Source organism: Nipponia nippon, unplaced genomic scaffold (genome assembly GCF_047370975.1).
Source record: "Nipponia nippon isolate SJK-2023a ecotype South Korea unplaced genomic scaffold, ASM4737097v1 scaffold_7, whole genome shotgun sequence".
NCBI classification, from domain to species: Eukaryota; Metazoa; Chordata; class Aves; order Pelecaniformes; family Threskiornithidae; genus Nipponia; species Nipponia nippon.
Window position 1 is genome coordinate 27,640,253 of NW_028262391.1, and position 22,499 is coordinate 27,662,751.

Below are 22,499 nucleotides of genomic sequence, written 5' to 3' on the forward strand. Positions count from 1 at the left end.
TACAAAATTAGAGAGAAAAATCCAAGGAACGGGGAAAAGAATGGCAAATAGAGGAACAGTTATTCACTCTTTGCAAAAAAAGATCCCAGGCTTATCAAATAAAATGATCAGGCAGCATCTTTAAAAATAGAATGAGGTACCTCAAGGAATATAGAGCTAAACTTAAGGTTTCATTGAGGCACAGTTCTGTGGAGATGAAAAGTACAAATGAATTAAGAGATGATAGATCCACTAGCAGCTATTAAATCCAATGGTCACAATGTGGCTTAACAACCTGCAGTTCAGGTAAACCCTAAACTACTGCCAAATGCAAGATCCATCTAATGATGACTTAATGAGCACTTTTCCTATCACCTAGTGCTGATTACTGAGTACAAAAATCCATACGTTAGTTTTTGTTTCATCAGATCCATGAGGAATGCTTTTCTTAACAAATGTTTCCTTACAGCACATGTGCAGCAAACTGCAGCAATGAGTAGTGCTCACAGAAATAAATCTTGGAACCAGTACTAAGTAAACAGCTGGAAAGTTTCAGAGGAGTGTAAACCCAAGAATAGGTTGGAAGTCAGTGCTTTCCCTCTCTCCTCAAGCGTAAGCGTCCTCCTTGATCACAGACTTCTCATTCAGCCAGAGTGAACTGAGGCACTGCAGGGCAGGATGCGGCTGCTGGATGACTGCAGTTGTGGATAGTTCCAAGTGCAAAAGCCTTAAGACATTGCCAGGAACAAAGCACTGCCTTTGCAGTAGCAAAGGCTCCTGAGCTTTTTACTACTGTTCATGTCATTTACTGTTCAGGTCTGAAGTTATCTGACAAAAAGGTGGGTGTCATGTGAGAATTACTACTTCAAGCCATCAAAGCATGAAAAGATCTATTTTGTGAAATCATTCAGTACAAATACTACATTGCAAGTTTAGTGACTTTGATTATTAATTATTTGGCTTCTGTTACTCAGCCAGTGGCATTAACATCAAGATGAAAAGCAGCTTACAGTTTACAAATGCAAATACTGTAGAGCCATATCAAAACAGTATTATCTGGCTTAAACTCAGAGTAAGGAAGTGTCCTTTATCAAAATTTTAAGACTTGAACACATGAAGTGTACTATCTTTTGATGCACTAAATTATGTAGGCCTACTTCTTTTTCTACTAGTAGTTTGTGGAATTAGCATGCTTTTTTCCTGAGGAGCATTATTTGCCATTTTATCAATTTCATTACTATGAAATCCTTTGGCAGTGTTGGCTGTCAGGTTTAATTCTAGCTGTTCTAAATAATTCTGTCACCAGCAAACTTTGTCTGCTCCATTATCATCCTTTCTGTCAAAGCATTTATATCTGCTATTTAGCATATTTCTATCAACACCGATGCTTAGAAAGATCTATTGGTAGGTTCATTCCATTTTGAAAAATGACCATTTTTTTCTATCTTTGCTTCCCTATCTTTTAATCTGAAAACTTTCTTTACTATTGCATATCAACTTCTTTAAGAACTAAGATGAGGAAGATCATTATAGGATTTTGAAACCATATGTGTTGCATAAATGTATGACTTTTAGCTGCTTATTGATGCCTTATGGAGCCTCAAGGGGTTTGTGAAGCATTACTTCACAAAAATAACATCAACCCTTGAATAGGCTCACCAGTTCTGTAGTACATCACATTCCAGCCTGGCACAGCAATCAGATTTAATGGTATATAGTTTGGGTCGCTCCTAGATTCTTTATTTTTCCCTTTTTTATTCTTCTGACATTCAGGATAGTTTAAGCAAGTAGCAAATTCTCACACATAATTGGAGCTTAGGAATTTCATAGGATTTAGTTTCTTTACAGTAGACATTAAGTTTCTATTGCTTTTTATTAAAAGAATGTGTACTTTTTTTTTTTTGCAAAAAGGGGAAATAACTGGATTGTCATTGACACAAGTCCTTGTCCTCCTTGTAAATATTTGAGTGTCTTCCATATATTTCTTCTCATACCTGTAATGAGGAAATTGTTACCTTCACTGTTATCTTCTGCATGAAATAACATTTTGTTTTTTCAAAGAGATGAACAGTTCCAATCATACAAAACACTAGTTACATAAAGTTATCAACTTCTTAATCTCATTCAGAACTTGGAACTTCTAAGTGTAATATAGAATTGCTCACTCTAAAAATGAAGCAATTATCCTTGATTTTGGATATCAGAAATAGCAAGGATTTGATACTAAAATTCCACCATTTCATGCAGTGAGCCCTATGATAGTCAAAACAATTAATAAGTCCTCCCAGCTGTACTGACATTTTTGACAACCTTTATTGATACTCCTTATAGCTATTGACACTATTAACATTACTGACTGTTTTAAGTCAGTTTCCATTTTAGTAAACTTTAAGAGATTATGTTGAGACTTCCATGCTGGACAAGATGTCTTCCTTTAGGCTGAATTTGTTTGTGAAAGGTCAGCAGAAACAATTCAGCTTATTTTTCGAATGACAATAAGAAAAAAGTGTTTTCTTGCTTATGTTTAAGTTACGTAAACCGGAACAATAACAGATTTCTGGGCCTTGTATTATGGAGGAGATAAAATTCAAAATGCTTTAGCAGTGGTGCCTTTGAATGTGCCTCTTTCTGTCTTAGTTAATGGCTGTGTATGTTATATGTACATGCCGTCTTTGGGCATGTAATGAGCACAGAGTAGGAACTGTAGGTGGCAGTCAGGCATTGGGAGGAGAGAGCACAAAAGGGCCGTAAGAACGATGAAAGGACTGTAACGACCAAAGTTTCCTCCATTCCAGAACCTATATTTCGTGGCAGATTTTCTCAGCTTTAACATCACATTGCAACAGAGAAACATGTCTCTACCTTCAAGTATGTGTTCACGATGACAAGTAACAAATTACTTTATTTGTCATTTTCTCTGCTATCTCATAGAAGTCTGTTCTATTCGTATGTTTCTTGTACTGCTTAAGACTCACAGTGGGGCTAACACAGTTCTCTGTAATGGCTTTTCTGGTCTTTATCTAATTCCAAAAATTTTCTTGGAAGGATTTTTAGCAAAATCAAGATCTGAAAATTCAGGAGAAGGAGTTTGCCACTAAACCCTTGTCCTGTGTAACATTTATGTCTATATTTGTTCTGAAATCTAGAAGAGCTTTCTTGAAAATGTCTAAGCAGTGATAGAAGAGGAGAGAAGCCAGGAGTTTCTGCTGTAGACGTCTACTATGAACGATCAAAACAAGAAGGCCAGATACAAAAGCTTCATTGTTGTTTTTTAATCAGTATATAGAGTTGTATGATGTACAGTAGATTGTGAGATGCAGGGACTTAAACTAGGAAGGTGCCATCAAGGAATAGAATATAGCAAGTTAAGGATTGTCCAGTGAATTCTTACAGTGTGGTGGTGATGATTTTTTCGTACAGAAGTTTGGAGGACACAAATGGAAAACACTCTCCTCTAGAGGTAATTCTCATTATTGGGATGGCAATGTAAATGAGCTCAATCATTAGAACAATAATATTCCTAGTTCTATGAGAGCAAAGTGAAGAGCAAAGCAATGATAACGGTCTTCAAAAGAGGAAGAGACTATACTGAAAAAATAGATACGCAAGTCTGCATGGGACACATGACCAAGGGAAAAAAAATTAAGAGCTTCCTAGTCCAAAAAATGACATTCAAGAATGTGCAAAATAATGTAAAGCACAGGAAGAACAGGAATTATAGCAAGAGAACAATTGTTTGAATTATGTGCTATGCAGTGGTCTGAAAATCGAAATGGTATGTGAAAAAAATCAAAGAATTAAAGGTTTCTATTTATTCAAGAATTGCAGGAGTGTGTTGGACAAAATCAGAGCAATGCATAAAATAAGTAAAATAAAATTAAGGGTAACAGAATTATATTCTGGTATATAAATTAATAAGCAGAAGGTCAATTAAAAAATTGGACTGCAGCAAGAGAATACACTTTTCCCTGTATACTGTATATCAGGTGAATGGTAAGGCATTAACATTGCAGGGAGATTTCAGAGAATGCATTCAAACGTATTTTGGGAACTGACAGATATTTGTGTTTGGTTTGTTGTAGGAAGGTAGACTTAGATGAACCATTAGAATTCTTTTTAACAGTTGCCTGTGATTCTCTGTTTGACAAAGTTTTAATTGCATGATGCCATACTTTCCCCCTCCCCTTGGGATCCTTGCTGATTGATTCAGTAAGAGTTCACCGTCTAAAGCTGTTCTAAGGATGAACTAGGGCTGTGTCTTTTAGGAAGATACTGGCTTTTGAATACTCTTCCTTGGGGGCAGAAGTTGGGCAATGTAGAGTCCATGCAATAGGAAGAATTGGAGAATAAGTCAATAAAAGGGTCTTCTATTCCTGCATGTGCCATGAAAGCTGAAATTCAACTGTTTAGGCTAATGTCTTCCTAGAATCCTGACTTCTGGTTTCAGTAAAGTGTTTCAGTTTTCAAGCACAGAAATCAATAGAATGTTAGGAGCCCTGGTAGGATTTAGGAGTCTCTGCATCTATTTGGATGTGCTTCAGCTGTCCTACTACTGCTTCCATTTAGATAAATGATTAACGCCTATTGATTCCAATGAGGTAAAATCTACTTCAGTGTTCCTATGTGATCATGAGTAAGCCACAAAAAATAAACTTTTTTACTGGTGTGAGTAATTTCTGGTTAGTTTCAGGCAGCTCTCTTCTGGGAACAGTAAATGAAGTGTTACAGAAGTGTAAGTGACCCAAGCTGAGCAGTGAGAAATAATGTGCTCTTTATGGTTTGACTTCAGTCTTTGTTTATCATCTTTCATACAGAGATTTGTCACTAACACTTCTCAGACGATTAAAAACTGCACTTATGGACATTGTAGAAGTGGATTATTTCTTATGATCTAAATGGTAAGTGGGGAGTAAGGTATAGGAAATGCACGTTGAATGATATCAAGGGAAAGAAATATTGCCCATCCAGCCATTCTGTAATCATCATCCATCCTTGCAAGATCTTTATTAAACTTGCCCTCTCTTGATGATTTAAACAGTCAAGATTACTTCCCAGTGCTCTGATCCCAACTATCGACTTTCAGCTAATGCAAAAGAGTACATTTCCTTTTTTATATGATACTTTCCAGTGCAAATCTTCTAGTGTCATCTTGATGCCTTTATAAAACATTCTTCCGGTTATTGTTTTTCCAGTTTGTGTGGTTGAGAGATACTTATCAGTCACCACAAATTTAAGGTCCTGCGATTAATCCTTCTTTGGCAGGAGACTTGTGGGTTTACTTTATATCCACTGACTTCAGTCTTGAGCTGCAATTTTCCCACCACTTTTCTTGCGTCTTACTCAGTTTGGGCAGGTGGTCCAAAAGAGAAGGGATAAAATTGGCCGTGTATCTTCTGTGAATAAGGGTACCAGAGATTAAAACTGACTATGTAGTATAGTATACTACATAGTATATAGTTTATTACCAACTGTCAGCAGTTTAGATTTCAGGAGTCCATTTACTAGTGAGTAATTTGTTTTCATTAGTAGTGTTTAAATGACTGTGGGCTATAATAGCTGGAGTACCACTTATGCAGTGGTTTGTTTCTGTCATATAAGCTTTCCTTTCCTATAGAAATACCAGAATTGCCATATGCAAGAGGCCATTGGAGTGTAGTGTTTGGTATTATGGTCTTCCCTGATTTCCAGCAGTGTTTAGTACCTTCTGTTTGAGGGAGGAAAGGTAATCATGGGACAACCTGCATCCAAAGAGTACCCTCTTTAACTCCTGGTATTAAAGGTCGGTGGTTGCTCAAACTTGAGAGCTTACACATCTTACAAAGCTCTTGGAGATTTTTGTTGTTACTTTTCTTTCACAGGGCTTACTGTTACAACTGGTTAGCCTTCTCACTGTAAATATATGTTTTGAAGCCACTGAGTTTGTGGTATATCTCCTGGATATGTTATATCTTGTTTTGTACACAGCTTTTTTTTTTTTTTTTAAAGTGTATTCATGCAATTTTGTATAGGCCCTTTTAGTCTTCCTCTTCTAGTTGAAATAATGCTGTGTCGTCTGTATAGGTTTTTTTCTTTTCACTTTTAAAAGCCAGGTTGGGTGGCGTGATTAATTATTGACAAGTTAAATTGATATCTGTCTTTAGCTGAAAGTTAAACTGGAATTTTGTCATTAAGGAAGTATACTTACAAGTCAGCAAGAATACTTTTTAAAACACAATGTTTGTGAATAAGTTTTTGAACTGAGAACTTAGTACTGAAGTGGAATGGGCTTCTCAATTTGTTAATGGACTAAGACAATTTAAATCCTCTTCACTAAATACAGAGTGAAAGCTTCATGATAGAGGTAAAACTCAGTTTAGAAAAGGATAGAAGACTAGTAGCAACATGAGTAAGGCAGAGACTGTAGGAATGCGCTCCGCACCTTCCATTGTATTTTATAGAAAATCTGTTATATTTTAAGGATTCACTTTAAAATGGGAGAGTTTAGCTTTTCGCTAATTATAAAAACTACAAATTTGAACAGTGTTGGCCATTGTAGTATTGAAATATTGCAATGACACCATGAAATGTGTTGTGAGCAGAGTTTTCATAGCCTATTTACAGTGTGTTACATCAGTTTCCCAGAAAAATAGACAAGTCAGGTGGGGGAAAGGTGGTGGTGGGAAAAGCAGTCAGGCCAAAGCTATTACCTACTGCCAGAGAAGCAGAAATGCTCATTTTGATTGACATGACTTCCAGTAAACTTTGTCATAAAAAGTGGAGGAAAGAATGAGACATGACAGTGAGTTGATAAGTGCTGTTCATCTTCACTCTTCTTAATGCTTGCTTACACTTCTTCGGCAGTGTTGAGCTCTTGTCCACCCTGGCATCCCTAGGAGATGTCAAGAGTTTGTTTCATCCTGTGCATGCCCGTGCCCCTTGCCCCCAAAGAGCTGGACCATTGCTTGTTTGGAAGATGTGTGTAGAATCTGCACCAGCCTTATCTGTAACAGCTCTGCACAGTGATCAGTAGAAATCCTAAAGCGCCCAGGAGATAGATGATGCTGTCTCAGTTCTAGTCGTGGAAAGTAAAAAGCCTTTCCATGATTCAAGGGAAACCACCTGTGGTCTGTAGTCTTGTGTTTGCAAACCCTCCCTTTGGCCAATTTAGTGGGTAGGTTCCATGCATCTGTGACACAGTGTGTACAATTTGTTGTCTGATAGTAACATGGAGGGTGAAGGCATCCAGTATGCACCATCAGCTTTCTTTGAGCAGTTACCACATGTGCAAAGTTGCTGAATTAAAGCAGCAGTGCTTTAAGCAGTCACCTCCTGAAACAGATTCCTTGAGAGAAATTGTTCAAGGAGAAATTACACTTGACTTGACTGTGAAGTAACACGCAGGAGGTCATTTAAGAAGTAACAATATCTGAGCCACTAAGTAATAGTGACCACAGTATAATTGCATTCTGTATCCTCAGGGAGAAAAAGATATAGAGAACCACAACAGAATTATACAAAGTTGAAGGGAGATTTGAATTAAGTGAAGTGCATTAACAAGGAATTTTAGTTGTGGTATTTTTGCTTTTTCTGACAAAGTAATATGGTTATATATTATGTGGAAGGTATTTAAGGTTATTAGCAGAAGTCATAAATAGATAAGAATAAAATTAGAATCAGGGCTATACAAAATAAAATAACAAACATCAATGGGTTACTTATTCAATGAGGGTTATATTGCCATGAGAGGAGCAACAGATGACAGCATGCAGTGAGAAGGAGGTATTAATGCAGTTGAGGTGGATTTCTAAGAATAGCCGTCCACTGTTCCATACACTGAGACATACTGTGAAACTATTTCACTTATTCAAAACAAAACTTTCAATATTGAGAGAAACATTAAAATATAGCTGCAGGTGATATCAAAGCTGATAAAACAGGTTTTCAACTGTCATATTGTAGTATTTTCTTGGGTTTCTTGTTTTACATTAATATATTGCATTACTAATTGTTTATTAATAATATGGAAATTACCATGCACAAACTTAAATCACCATTGTTCGAACTGAGGTTGACAGTGTTACCCAGTTTGAAATAGATAACAAGTAAATATTATTTCATGAAGAAGCAAAACCAATTCAAGAATTCAATATTTAAGTTGTGTTGTAAAATGGTACCCCTACTAAGATATAGATCATTGGTGTGCTGTAACTGTGCTTGCATATTTTGAAATGCCTATGTTTCTAATGTTTGTGTTTCAAGGAATGAAATATCGGAATTAAAAGATTCTCATAATATTTAGTATACTTAAATTATCTTTATTTATCCTTTGTACAGGGACTAATACTATTAGCCGTTAAGCTTCTATTATGGTTTGAATTTTTGGAGCCGTGCAGTGGATCATTAATCCAATTGAACTTTTTGCAAAAGCAGAGAGACTTACTCTTTGTAATGTTAATGACTTTGGGATGGATTTTATAGCTCTGCGTTTCGCTTAATTTTTCTGCATTTCCTCCATTAACAAAAGAAGATTGTGAAGTGGCAAAAAGAGAATCGTGCAGTAGCAAGAAAAAAATGTTCTCTGTGTTGACTTATGCTATATGGCTGGATATTTAGACAATGTCTAGTTGCAAAGGCAGTAATGTGTAAAAATATTTTATTTGTTTATACCGATTGAATTTAGGATCAAGTAACAAGAATTTTCATTTATTGCTATTGTGTTGTTATATTTTCAATTTTGGTAGCTTTGTTCAATTTACAATAAAAAGTTAATCCTATCAGCTTCGCTGTTTGGGTAACAAGGGGGAATGGCATAATCCAAATGAAGGAACAACATAGATGCAATTGCTGCTTTTGGTCCCGAGCTGGCTCACATCTTGACTGAGCCCTTTGGAGCCTTTGGTTTTGCAAAGCCTTGCTGACGGGTAGCACTATATGATGCAATTGTGCTAGCTCTGGTCTGCAGGTGCTGTAGCTTCATTCCCACAGTGCTGTGCCTAAGTCAGTAAGCTGTGCTGGTCCTGAGCTAAGCAGTTTGAAAACCACTCCTCTGTCTCCGCATAGAGATCATGGTATATCTGTAATCCAGGTGACCCAACATAAAAAGTGGAGAATTACTAGTAGTGGCTGTGGAACTGAAAGATGGTCTTCATTTTATTTTGCACACAAATTTAAAAACACTTGGCAACTGCAGACATGGCATGAGTGCTACATTGCTATCACTTCTGTATCACACTTGCTCAGTTGTAAAGAGTAAAAAGATGGAAAATTTTACGAACTCCTAGTCTGATAGCACTTTAAAGGACAGATGATTTTTTTTTTACCCACTGCTTCAAGAGACAGTCTTGTTCAATGTGTTCCTGTTGTTATTGCTTTATATACTTTTTCATATGTATTATAGAGCTGTAAGTTTAGCAACAGAAAAACGTTGATATTATGATGTAACAAAAAATGAGTTGTGTTAATTTCTTTTGTTCCATCATTACATTACAGGTACTGTAAGAATTGAAATGTTCAGGAACATGCAGAATGCAGAAATCATAAGGAAAATGACAGAAGAATTTGATGAGGTATAGTACACAAAGTGCTTTAAACATTATGAAATATATTACATAATATACTTTTGTTTTAAAATAAAAATGCAGTGGGCAAGAAACCAGCGGATAAGCAATGTCTCAGTATGAGAAATTGCATTGACAAGCAAAGCAACGATTTAAACTATTGGATGAGGAATAACAAGCCAGCCTGAACTTTAGGAAAGAATAATAATGGAAAACTAAAAAGTGATAAAATAATTTGAAAAGGTAGTTATAGTCACTCATCTTGAGAAGTCAGGGTCATGGATTGAGTAGGCCCTGGATACTGAAATACTGGTACTGAAAAGTTTGTGAATTAGCCAGTTTAAGGGCATAAGTGTACTGTCACACAAAAGCATGGAGCAAGCTCATATCTGGTGCTGTAAGAGAGCCTAGCCAGGTCTGACTCTGCAAGAACTAGCCTGGGTCCATGCTAGCCCTGCTCTGGATCCGTGTAGACCCTCATATATCTTTGTATGGCTTTAGGGATATCCTTGTCTGTCCCTATCCTGGGTATTAGCTTAATAAGAGGAGGCAGTAAGAAGAACTGTAGAAAGTTTTCTCATCCCACTGAAACTGGTGGTGGTATTCTGGATTCTGAAGTTCACCTCTTGGAACTGCCATCATACAACAAAGAACTCCAGATTCCTGAGACAGGACTGCAGGCTTGGCATTTGCAGCATTCTGCTCTGTTTTCTGTGTGCAAATTGATGCTTTGTTCATATGAAATGGCAATTTAAACCAAATAGTAACTTGATGTGAAAATAACCATTTTGGAACAGTGATACAGAAAGAAATACTCTTTCAAAAGATCTAAGCATTTTGTTTGAAACAAGTGCATTACAATTCAGATTGTGTATCTTCTGTCAAAATAAAAATAAAAATGTTACTAATGGTGAATGCTTTTTAGCTTTGAGATTTTTGAACTGTATTTTCTTTGATTTTTCATGTATAAAAACCTTAAATATTCTTGAGTGTTCATTTTGTTCAGTGATGAAAACAAGTGCTAAAACATGAATTTTCTATAGGACAGCAGTGTCTTTTTCTGACCAATTCTAAATGGAATGCCAAGGCTGTGATTCAAAAAGTTAAGCAGGAAAACTATAAATGTGAGCACTGTTCTTTTTAGGATTTTCTTCTGCAGGATTTCCTTCTTGTTCATGGCCTTGAACATGTTTAACTATGTACTTAACTGCGGCCATGTGGATGCTCGTTTTGCTGTATTCAGGTATTCAGTCATGGCCTTTGTGTACAGGTGGGTTAGGGTACAGTGAATAAAATTAAAGTGTACAATGACAAAAGAAAGGATTGTATCAATTCATGCTACATTCTGGCTAAATTAGCCAAGGTTAATAAAATGCAGTCAATTTTTACTAGTGTAATTTGAAAACAGAATTGGATATTGTCTTGGGTCTAGCCCCATTGTACAAAATAGAATGGCCAAGGCACTGTCCAAAAGCTAAAGATCATTGATTTTGCCCAAGGGAGGATTGTCTCACAGTTGGTGGAAGAAAGTATTTCTCAAAAAAACCTTTTCAAAAACTGTCAAACTTTTTTCTCAAAGGAGAAAAAAAACCTCTCTTATGCACAGTATGAATGTACATATAAGCAATATATCTCAAAGAACTACAGTTACTAGTACACACGCTTTCTTTCTGCATTACCTAAAACTTTTCAGAACTTTTACAGTTCTAACAGAAAGTTTCCGTTCTAGCTTCTGCCTTAACACTTGAATGGGTTTGTGAAAGAATTTGTGGGTCTTAATATAAAAGCATGAAATTGTTAGTCTTAGACCACAACCCAGTGAATATTTTGAAATCTGGAATAAACTCATACCCTGTTAGCAGTGGAAAACATTTTAGAATTTAGTGCAGTTTTCTACCAATGTTCATATATCAGATGATCACAGCATAGTAAGTTTATAATTTTTATATGACCTATTTCATATTATATGTTATATGACCTATGTTCATACTGCTAATCATACTATTTCAGATCGGTCTGTGTCTAGCAGGATGTCATAGTCACAACAAAGACCTGCCAAAATATAAGCTTTTAGAAAAAAAGCAGCTTACATTACTCTTCAGGGTAAAACATAACGAAACAAACAAAATCTTTCTTGGTCTTCAGCAGATCGTAACATTGCAATTGCGATTGGCATAGCACTGGTACACTTTTTCACCCTCTGCTTAGTGTCCACCAATTACAGACTCAGAACAACAATCATTTGTTTCTGGGAGAGCTGTTGGTAGCAGACACCATTCGCCAGTGACAGTCCTTTGACTAAAGGCAACACAAGCTAAATTCGGCAGATCTGCATGATCCTTCCCATCCTTTCTTTTCTTGCTGGAGAAAGGAGAAGAGAACCCAAGCAGATCTACTTCTTGCTTTCTTTCAGCAGTGCCGTTGGCTGTGCTCCCTGACTCCGTGCAGACCAACTAGACTAATTCCTTGAGCTCATCCTGCCACTGGATTTCTTTATTTTTTGTATGTCTATAGTAAGCAATGAAATGGAGCTAGAAGGAGACCAACAGTGGTCGCTGGGCTGAGTGGTCATCCATTTTCTCAGTAAAGCACCACCATTTTCTGCATAGCTGGGAACAGCCCTCAGTTATTCATTCTAAATATTGCTGTTGGCATTTCACCTGTAATACCTCTTCCAGTACCCCAGGACTCCCAAATCCCAATGTCCATCCCCCCGTGTCATCCTGGGAAAAGCAGTTGCCTAGGGCTGTTGCCACCAGAACATTTCCCTTGCCCTGCTGTCCTCTCATGCCCCTAAATCCCATGTCAGTCTATGAGAAGGTAATGGTCAGACTGTGTTGGGAGTGAAGGAGAATGAGAAAGTTTGTGACGCTCTTGTCAAAATAATTAAGACAGTCTATCAGCCTAACCCACTTTCAATGTCATCTTGATTGCCATTTTCAGATGGAGACTATCCCCTTGTCAGCCTATTTTCCTCCCCATATCAAAACGTACCTAAGATGCCAGGTCTGCTGTATCAGATTAGGGTTGAAATGGGCTAGTGCTCAGTGGGACGTGTGTAAGTGGTATAAAATACCTGTTGTCATATTTGTGACATGATAAATAATTTCTACAAGTCTAGACCTAATAGGAAAAAAAACAATACACGTGTAGTACTAGCTAGGGGAAAATCTTGTGTTATCTATTCATTAGCACAATATGCTGCCCAGAAAATATCTTGGTCTCCATTGAAGATGCTCAGATTTGCTGCTTTCTTCACTTTTTCCTTGTTCTGTCAATGCTGCAGTAATCAGCTGGCTGCTGGTCCTAATTTCTGCATTTCTGGCAGGGATTGAGGCATTGATTTTCCTCATCATGAGTGGAGGAACACTTGTGCAGGACTTAAACGATGGAAATAACTTTGTTCGTTGCTGCCACAAGTTCAGTTTGAGACGGGGAATTCCACCGACATCCATCTGCTGTGCTATTTCAGTGCTTGGCATATGATTACAGGCATTTTGTAGATGAATTCCCTCGTAATTCTTGTGCTAGAGTTAGCAGGTGAACAAAAACTTGTTTTGCTTTGAGTTTTCTAACCATAGGACCATCAAGTATCACATGTCAGTGTCATTGATATATCACATTTTTATTGGTATTCGAGAGTAAAAGATCCAATAAAGTGGCTTTATTTTAAATTTATTCTTCCCATTTCAGACAGATGAGATGTTCTTGGTGCAGTCTTCACATGACTGTCTAATATGTAAATGTAGGTTAAAAATACATCATACAAATGTGAGTAGTTACACACAGCACTATATATACATATCTCTAGAAAGCATATATTATGTACGTAAGTTCACATGCAGAGTTCTCACAGGTGCTGTGCAGGCATGGACTTGGTCTGGAGATTATTTGTGAAAACAAGGTGTAAGCAGGGAAAAGAAATGGAGTCTGAGGTGTTCATGTGGAGTTACTGTCAGAAAAACATTGAGGAGAAAGCTTTAGCATTTTAATTTTAGTCCTAAATATAAATAAATCTAAGACTAATGCAGGGCTTGTATTTACATGGCAAGACACTGTACCTTGCTGAAATTCAGCAGCAAGAGCATTAGGCATAAACAGACAAAGAACACTTCGAAACACATGACACAGCTATGATACTGCTACGTAATTTAGACTGTGTTTATCTGTTTTTCTACTACATAATGCTTTGGTCTAATGTACAGTTCTGAGGACTCACAGCAACAGTTGCACATGCTAGGAGATATCTTTATACCAGGAGCTTTACGTACCTGTGAGCTGTTTTTTTAAACCAAAGCTCCTGTTTCTCTCAAATTGGACATTCAAAGTTAGAAGTAAAAATATTGCTCGTTACGATAACGTCATTCAGCGTTGCAATGAATGAGACAGTAAGGTCATTAAGACTGCCTTATAATTTTGTCTTTTTCTGACATTTGAGCACTTGTCGTTGCAATTGTAATCATTATTTTAGTACGATCGAAATGTGTGATTTGGTTAAATTTGATAGACAGGGTTTTTTGCTGCAGGGAAATATTGTTTGTGAAGTTTAGGTAAAAGGTTATTTGATTACAGCTCCTCTATGCTAACGTTGCTGGCTTTACATGGTTCAGTCTGGGTGATAAGACAAGTCCCGAGAGAATATAAGTGCTTGTTCTTCGCAAAACCACAGAATAAATATGTACAAATGGATTTAACTTTGATACTGCTGACTTCTTATCTTGGGGGAGAGATTCAGGTTGGAGCATTATTGCCTTGATGTTTTGGATAATCTGGAATTGGCTTACAAATCGGGTGACCAGGGAGATTAGTCTATTTAGTCTTCTTCACTGAAGGGGAAAAAAGCATTTTCTAATTATGGGGAGGCAGTCTCACTGAAATGCAGTATTGCTTGAAGTGAGAACAGTAAGAGCAGACTTGGAGAGAGGAGTTAAACGAACTGAGTATTCACTCCAATCTTGCAATAATCTTTGGAAGATGGGATGTGTGAAACTGTCTGGGGTATATGAATCTGTAGTAAAATTTCCATTATTTCTATCAGAAGGCAGGTTTTACTGCTAGAAAAAGGGTACGTTTATAAGATCAAAAAAGGGCAGTATTTACTTTCTGGTAAGATCTCAATTGTAAACTTCAGTAAAGCAAAGTTTGTGGGGAGGGGCAGTCAATTGATTAGAATATTAAATTAAATTGGAATATTAACATGGAGTTGAAGTGGGGATGGAGAATGACACAAAACTTAAATCATGCAAGCCTTTCTTTAGGTTTTGACCTTAAATACTTTGAAATATTCCTTTCTCATCCTTTTCCCCCCACTTCCTAACCCAGGACACAAGGAAAAGAATTGAGTCTTGATGCATATTTTGGACTATACAGAGCTAATATTGCAAGCCTAGAACAGTTACAATGAAGTCTTTGAAAAAGTGGGTTTATGCCAACAGTCTTCTTTGTTTATTGAATTAGCTTAGAAACTTAGACCGTGATGCCTACAACAACATTAAAATAAATTAAATGGGGAGAATTTAATACTTAATATTTTCATTTTCTTGTTCTTCAGGATAGTGGTGATTATCCACTTACCATGCCTGGGCCGCAGTGGAAGAAGTTTCGATCCAACTTCTGCGAGTTCATTGGAGTGCTCATTCGACAGTGTCAGTATAGCATCATTTATGATGAATACATGATGGACACAGTGATCTCTCTTCTGACTGGTTTGTCAGATTCCCAGGTCCGGGCTTTCAGGCACACCAGTACATTAGCTGGTAAGTAAGGTAGTGCAGAGAAGAGTTTTTTTCAAAGGAGTTGCTACTATTTAGCCAGTTTGAGAATTACTCCTAATTTTGATTGAGGTGGAATTTGACCAGCACTGAGAGCTCTGGAAAGCTTGATCAAATCCACGTACCATATATGGTATAACTATACTTAAAATACACTGTTCCGTTCAGAAAGGAATATGCTGAGGCACTTAATCTCAGAGTTTCATGTCATACCCAGGGGCCTCCAGTGAATCCTGTGAATCAAAAGTGGCATGCTTATATTTTGTATTTTGTTACTAGTTTTTCATTTGTTGTATAGAATATCTTCATAATGTTGTATTTTAGAGTACAAATTTCTTCTAAATAAGTGCCAAGAAAATTGTATTATCAAAGAACTTCAGTCCGCTGAAAAATAAAATCTATACCTTCACTCTTGAGAAGTGTTAGGTTTGGGAGCACTGGGCCATAGTTGTAGGTCTCACTGTCTTCTGCCTCCAGCCATGCTGCACTTTTCAACACCGCTGCCTACATCTAAGGAAAGCACTGGGTATATCATTAGATAGAAATAAGCTTTTCTAGAGTATATTTCATCAGACCTATATAACATGTCTCAGGTAAGATGGATGAATTGCTCTCTAGAAGTAACTATTTTTCTCCAATTACAAGGCAATACTAGGGTGGCTAGCTTGGATGTAGGTGTCTAAAGCTAGTTACGTCAGGTGATATCTTTCTGCTCATCTCATGTGGTGAAATACATCTTATTGGAAGATTCTTCTCCCTAGGCTGTTCATAGATCATGCCAAATATTTGAAGCGTTTATAGGAGACATTTGTCATAATCTGAATATTTCTACTGCCAATATTTGTTCGTGATTTAGTCTTTCTGCAATCAGCTGCTTACAATTTTGTTCAGGTTTCCAAGTGTAATACCCAGCGTCCAACAAATTCAATCAGAATTTGTTTAAAATTTCGTCTCTTCCTGTGAATGTAAGTAAGAGGCAGATTTCCAATGATAGTGAAAAACCAACTCCAGATTTGATTGGAGTTTGATTTTAAAATTAAAAACCAAAACCTTCAACTCACAGTGGCTGAACTCTTTTGGAAACCTATCCCCGTGCATTCTTCACCTTACTCAGTAATGGAATGGTAAAAACATGAATTATGGAGGCGTAAGTTTCCAGGTTTAGAGTTTGCCTCTACAAATTCAGTATTCAAAGGTGAACACTATTTGAGCTGCAGATAATCTGCTGGAAATCTGTGCCTATTATTTAAACTGAGATGGAAACTGTATTCCTCTCCAGCTGATATTGACTATCTTCAATTCCAGGTGATTTTGATTTGCTATTTGCTTAGATTGTCGTTGATTGTTTTATAGGAGATAGATAATGGAGTGAGGATAATCATGTATGCAGTCTGGTCTCTTATTTTGATTGTTTCATCTTTGTGTAGGACAGATGTTTAAGAGGTTTGACTGAAAAGATAGGAAACAGCATCATCCATTGGAGGCGATACCCAAGACCTGTGCTATGTGGAAGAAATAGTTGCTATCATTTGGAATGGATTATGTAGCTAGAAACTTCAAGCAAGGATAAGCAAATGTGAAGGCCAATGTTCATCACAACTAGCTTCAGTTATTTAAGCCGCTGCTGGCTTCTTGCATTAGATGTACATGTATCTAGCGCTTACATTAGGAAAGGGGGCTGCTGAAGATAATTTTCCAATGATAATACATGCCATTTATTTATTTATTTTAACACACAGAGCTTTGTTTTGATTCTGCAAATTTCCTTGAAGCTAGTTTTTGCACATTTAATTATGTTGCTATCCCGCAGAACAGAGGTCAGCATGATGCCATGGAGCTCAGTCTTGATAAAGATTATGAAAATCTACTTGTAGAATTTCATTTATTCATGAAGGAGTGTTTTTGTGCTCTTTGTTTTCAGTTTTCCTCTGTGCTAGCTAATTTGAATGAGAAATGATTCATTATAGCAAGAAACTAAGGCAGAAAGTACATGCGGGTGCTTCTAGAGTTACCAGCTTTGAGCAACAGCAAGATAAGACAGAGTTAACATAAGAGTAGCTTCACTTCTCCATTTGCATAGTTGCTTTTCTGCCTTGAAGACAATGCTTCATATTTAGCCAGAGAGGATGTGATAGTGATATGCCATGTAACCACACAGAACATGGGAAAGACCCTTATTAATGTTTTTGTAAACATAAATGAAGACAGAAAAATATACATGAACAGTATTATATCCAGCATGTGTGAAAATGCATATAAAGGGATACATGAAGTTCTGATTGTATTTTCATACACCTATACACTTGACTTTAGAGCAATGTCAGACTTACTTTCAGAGAAACAGTGCTGTGGTCCCTTGTAAACTGAGCTATTAATCCTTAATAGCTATTGGTTAAGAGTTACCCTTAGCATGGAGGCATCTATAGTGATACTTAATGATTCTTAGTAGAAGAATGTATGTAACTCCACAGTAACTGGCTTCATGGTGTACACTGATCCTGCTGATTCGCATGCTTGCTCACTGACCTTATGCACTCAGAACTTGCATAATTTTCTGGAGAAGATGGTAAAGAATATTGCCTGGAGCTCAATGCGGTATATACAGTCTCTTTTCTGATCTTAAGATGAGTCAAGTGACCTGAGTATTGCTTGGGTGGGAAGTGCCTTTCCAGATGGCTTTGCGTCAGGGTCAAGTTGGTTATTTTCTGAGTGAGTATGGATCTGCTGAGGCAGTATTTTTTAACTCTGACTACAGGTAAAGAGTCATATTCTGTCTTCTGCCTTTGCAGCTATGAAGCTTATGACTGCTCTTGTGAATGTTGCCTTAAACCTGAGCATTCATCAGGATAATACACAGAGGCAGTACGAAGCTGAGAGAAACAAAATGATTGGCAAAAGAGCTAATGAAAGATTGGAGCTGCTGCTTCAGAAAAGAAAAGAGGCAAGTGAAAAGATGAATTTTTTTTCCTGGTTCATGTGCATTCCGTCCAACAGAAAGCCCAGGGTGGTTTGTGACTTGAGTACCTTAGTGAGAAACAAGAGATTAGTTCTCCAGTCATGTTTGTGTGATCTCAAGCATATTACTTGGGCTACATTTTTAAATCTTGTATTAACACGTTCAGTTCAGTTTGTGTGCTGCTCTGCACGCACAGGATAATTTCTATTCGCAGGCTTGTGTATATGACCAGGCAGGAAGAAAATTAGTCTGAAGTTGTAAGTAGCAACTGTTTTGGTTATGCAAAAAGATTTTGAACAGAGGATCACATGTAGTCCCTCACTGCACTGCCCATTTCTCCCTTTGATCACTGCAATTATTATATAGTGTCTCATTAGTACTTCTTTTTGTAGCTACTTTCAAGAAACACTGGAGTGGGGGCTATAGCACCTGGTCTCAGGGAGAAGAAGCTAGGGAGACATTAAAGTCGCGTTTAGTAAGTACCAGTCTGGCATTAGGTGAGCAAAATCATTAGAAGGTTGCTGTAATCATCCCTGAATAAAGTATTATATCCCAGGAAATTCAGTTTTAGAGTTGTACTTAAAAGAAATTTAAAGACGACAAGTAGAAAATTAATACATATACACTCAAACAGCCATAATCTGTAAAGATGCCATGTAAAACTCATAAGATTGATTAAACAATTGAAGTATATATGACTTAGATTTAAATTTCTTATTTTTAATATATTATTCTTTAATATATTTCCTCCACCACTGTTTTACTCCATGGCAAATTAAAAATGTCTGGGTGCTTTACCTTGGATTCTTTTAGGTATAACTTTGACTCAAAATTGCTTGACTTTATAGTCTTTGTCTGGGGATAATTACAATTATGTATTTTTATTTTTATTTTACCCCTACAATCTGTAACACCATTTTATTTGGCTTTTATAATTCTTAAAAATCATGCATTAAGGTACAAAGCAAGAACAATCTCTCCTGCTCAAACTCCAAGGGAAACATTTTAAATTAAATATGAAATTCAACGTCAGCCTTAAAGCATTTTAAAAAGCTTTGTCAAAATAGCTGGAGCACAGCTTCTATTCCAGATTTGTTGATTGTTGCTTTCAATTTCCAGAGAAGGACAAAGTCACTAATTACATTGATTAACTTGGTTTCATATCTCTGTGTCTATGGACATCCTCTATACTCATTCCTTCAGCTGTTCTTTGCAGCGTCTTTTGGAGATGCAGTATATAATTGCTCTGTGGAGACTTCGAAGCAATGATGCCAGGCTAGCAGCATAGGGCTGTGAAACCCTGAAAGAAGAATGAGCATTTGGCAAACCTTAATTTTTGATATGTATGTTCAGTCTCTCATATCACTACTCACTGTAGCTAATCAAGGTTTTGCATAGGAGTAAGCCAGAGAGGAGTGGTGGTGATTGAGTATGTCCTCAGATACATGGTGTTAAGCATGGTAGAGGGCCCTGTATAGAAGGCATTTATCAGGATTAGATAGCATAATGGCTCTGTGTAAGAATTCCTAACATAATGCTGTATATTTCCTGTGTTTAGATGTGCTGAATTTACAATAAATAGTATTCTGTGCTGGCACTTTCTTAGTTGATTCTTTTGATGTAGTGCCATCATAATAAACCCTCATAAGCACATACACGGGCATGTGTTTATCTTCATGAAGTTATATGGGGACAGTTCACAAGCTAAGTGTGGCAAATCAATCTGAAGTAGAAGAGGTGGAACACACTCTCTGAAGTGTTTCATTCTCATGTCATCTTCTACATGCCTAATGTGAGAGCAGCGCGTGAAGGTCTATACTCATCAACGAGATTTTCAACTAAACTGGATGATCTATGTAACAATCTGCCACAAAAGAGAAGAAGTTGTGTTTTAGTTGCTGCCAGTAGTAACTCAAATTTTGTGCTTGTCATACATGTCTTTTTGAGCTTCTCAAAATCCTCGCAGAGTCAACAAGAGAATGTTTCCCTTATTTTTACTTAGGTTTAAGGGGGGGAATGTTATATCACTTTTGCATTGGTCAGAGCAGGAATCCCGAGACAGAAATGCTCTCTCAAGATGCCTGAAGTTAAACACTCAAATTCAAGTACATGATCTAGAAAAGCTGAAAGTGTAAAAAGCAATTGCAGTTTTGGAGAAAATTCATATTTTTCAAAGAATTGTTAATTCATTACTGAATGTAAAATACATTTGAGAATTATATCTTTTAAATGTTAGCACACAAAAGTAAAAGGAATCTCACATGGACCTACTGAATCTCTGATTCTTCTTCTACACCAGCTCTGCCCCAGCACCTGGATCCCTGTTTCAGTTATATAGCTGATAACTTACCATGTTTATAGCAAGCTGTAAATTCCGTGCAGAAAAAGAGGGAGGAAGCCATCCATGCTGTCCCCTCATCTATACTGCTTAGATTAGTATGGTGCTGCTCCATTTTGCACTCAAAGGAATGTCAAAGTACGCTTTTCTTCAGTATCTTAACCTTCTCATGGCTCATAAAGTTCAGTCTCTCCTACCTCTGTTCTGTGGTGTGTTTTTATATTAATGATTCATACCCAGAGTTCTCTGGGAGCTTCCCCTTTCCCTTTCAGGGCTTCAGTAGTTTTTCAAAAAGCCTCCAGAGGCTTCTTGGTTCATTCCCATCCTCATTTTACTCCACAGTCTGTGCTAGGTTGTCTCTAGCCCCATGTTTCTGTGCGTATTTGCCTGCCTGTAGCCTGTGAAGTCAACCAGCTGAGGAGTGCTTAGAAATTCACACTCTATTTTGGGTTATGTATTCTTGAACAAGCATTTAGTCTGTGCATATTGGGTTGAGCTGATGCTGAAAGTAGGGCTTCTCCCAGGAGCCCTGTCTAAATATGCTTGTTTTGTGTACCAGCCCTTTGGTATACACAGAGCTGGTGTGCACCCAACTTTTCCCTTTGTACATAATCCCTTTTACTATGAAATTAATTTCTTTGGCAGATGTTTGACAATTTAGTCAAAAAACCTCAATGCCTTGGTTTCCCCATATGCAAAATGGAGACAGCACCTCCTAACAGTTTAGGAAACTGGGAGACTTCATTTACTGAATTTTGCAAGCTACTTTAGATCTTATCTGGAAGATGCTGTAGAAATATTTATAAACATGGCTTGAAAAATATAAACCCCTAGGTGAAAGTGTTTATGAGCTCATGCTATGCAAGAAGTCAGAACAGCTGATCATAATTCTGCCTCTGGCTTTAAGATTTTTTATCTGTTAAATATGTATGTCCATAATTATACAGGTTTTATTATTTTATGCATATATGCAGTCTGTACTAGCAAGGTTCTGCTGTGGTTTTCATACTGAAAATGTGGAAAAATTCACATTCATACATGTTGTGGTATTCTGCTTTGACATTTTGACATTAAGAAATACCTTGATGGAAGAATGATGCCTTTGAGTGTAGTACCAGTTCTTCTCCAAAAGCTGATTGTATAGAATTGGCGTCATCTTATTTAACAAAGCTGCATTTTGGTGTAATTAAGTCATACTTATTTAGTTTAGTACAAAAGCTGACACTATGGGAATACTTTAATTGATCCCAAGATGTTCCTTTAGGATGTATCAACATATTCACTGACACATAGTAAGCTTTCCATACTACTTAAAAAATGTGCTGATATTACACAGGAAATCCTAAAAAAAATCCTAAAAAAATGCTCTTATTTATAAAAACACATTCATAACATCTTTATCATTTGGGTTGGGTTTTCATTTGGGTTTGGTTTGGTTTGTTTTTTTGCAGTCTAAGGCCTGGATGTCAGGTGTGCTCCAATGTTAAGCACCCGTGCTCTGATTCTGGAAAGCTTCCTGGTTCAGGAACTCAGTTATCATGGGTGCTGAAGTTAAAGCAACTGATATTCATACTTGAGATTGAGAACATCTTTGAGTACTTTCCTTAAATAGGACATTGAATTTTTCCGAGGGGATTCCTGACCTGTAACCAGCTTCATTTCTGCAGCTGTCATTCACTCACAGTTCTATCCATTTAACTAATATTACAGGACTACTGACATTATGGAACATAGAGAATCATAGAATCATAGAATCGTTAAGGTTGAAAAAGACCCTTAAGATCATCGAGTCCAACCATTAACCTATCACTGACAAGACCACCACTAAACCATGTCCTCAAGTACCATGTCTACCCGTCTTTTAAATACCTCCAGGAATGGGGACTCAACCACTTCCGTGGGCAGCCTGTTCCAGTGCC

General features: G+C 37.1%; 1 protein-coding gene across 12 annotated transcripts in view; it reads left to right on the plus strand.

Annotated features, from left to right (window-relative positions):
- STAG1 (STAG1 cohesin complex component) overlaps positions 1-22,499 on the plus strand; it is a 205,442-nt gene that overhangs the window by 97,734 nt on the left and 85,209 nt on the right. For 10 of the 12 annotated variants that reach the window (XM_087740483.1, XM_087740482.1, XM_087740488.1 and 7 more), the window contains 3 exons: positions 9,448-9,524; positions 15,067-15,271; positions 18,076-18,227. In XM_087740483.1, coding sequence (XP_087596609.1) covers positions 9,448-9,524; positions 15,067-15,271; positions 18,076-18,227 — 434 coding nt within the window. Of the gene's footprint in view, positions 1-2,163; positions 4,878-9,447; positions 9,525-15,066; positions 15,272-18,075; positions 18,228-22,499 lie in introns of those variants that run through there. The other 2 variants (XM_087740493.1, XM_087740492.1) reach the window with 2 other exon arrangements.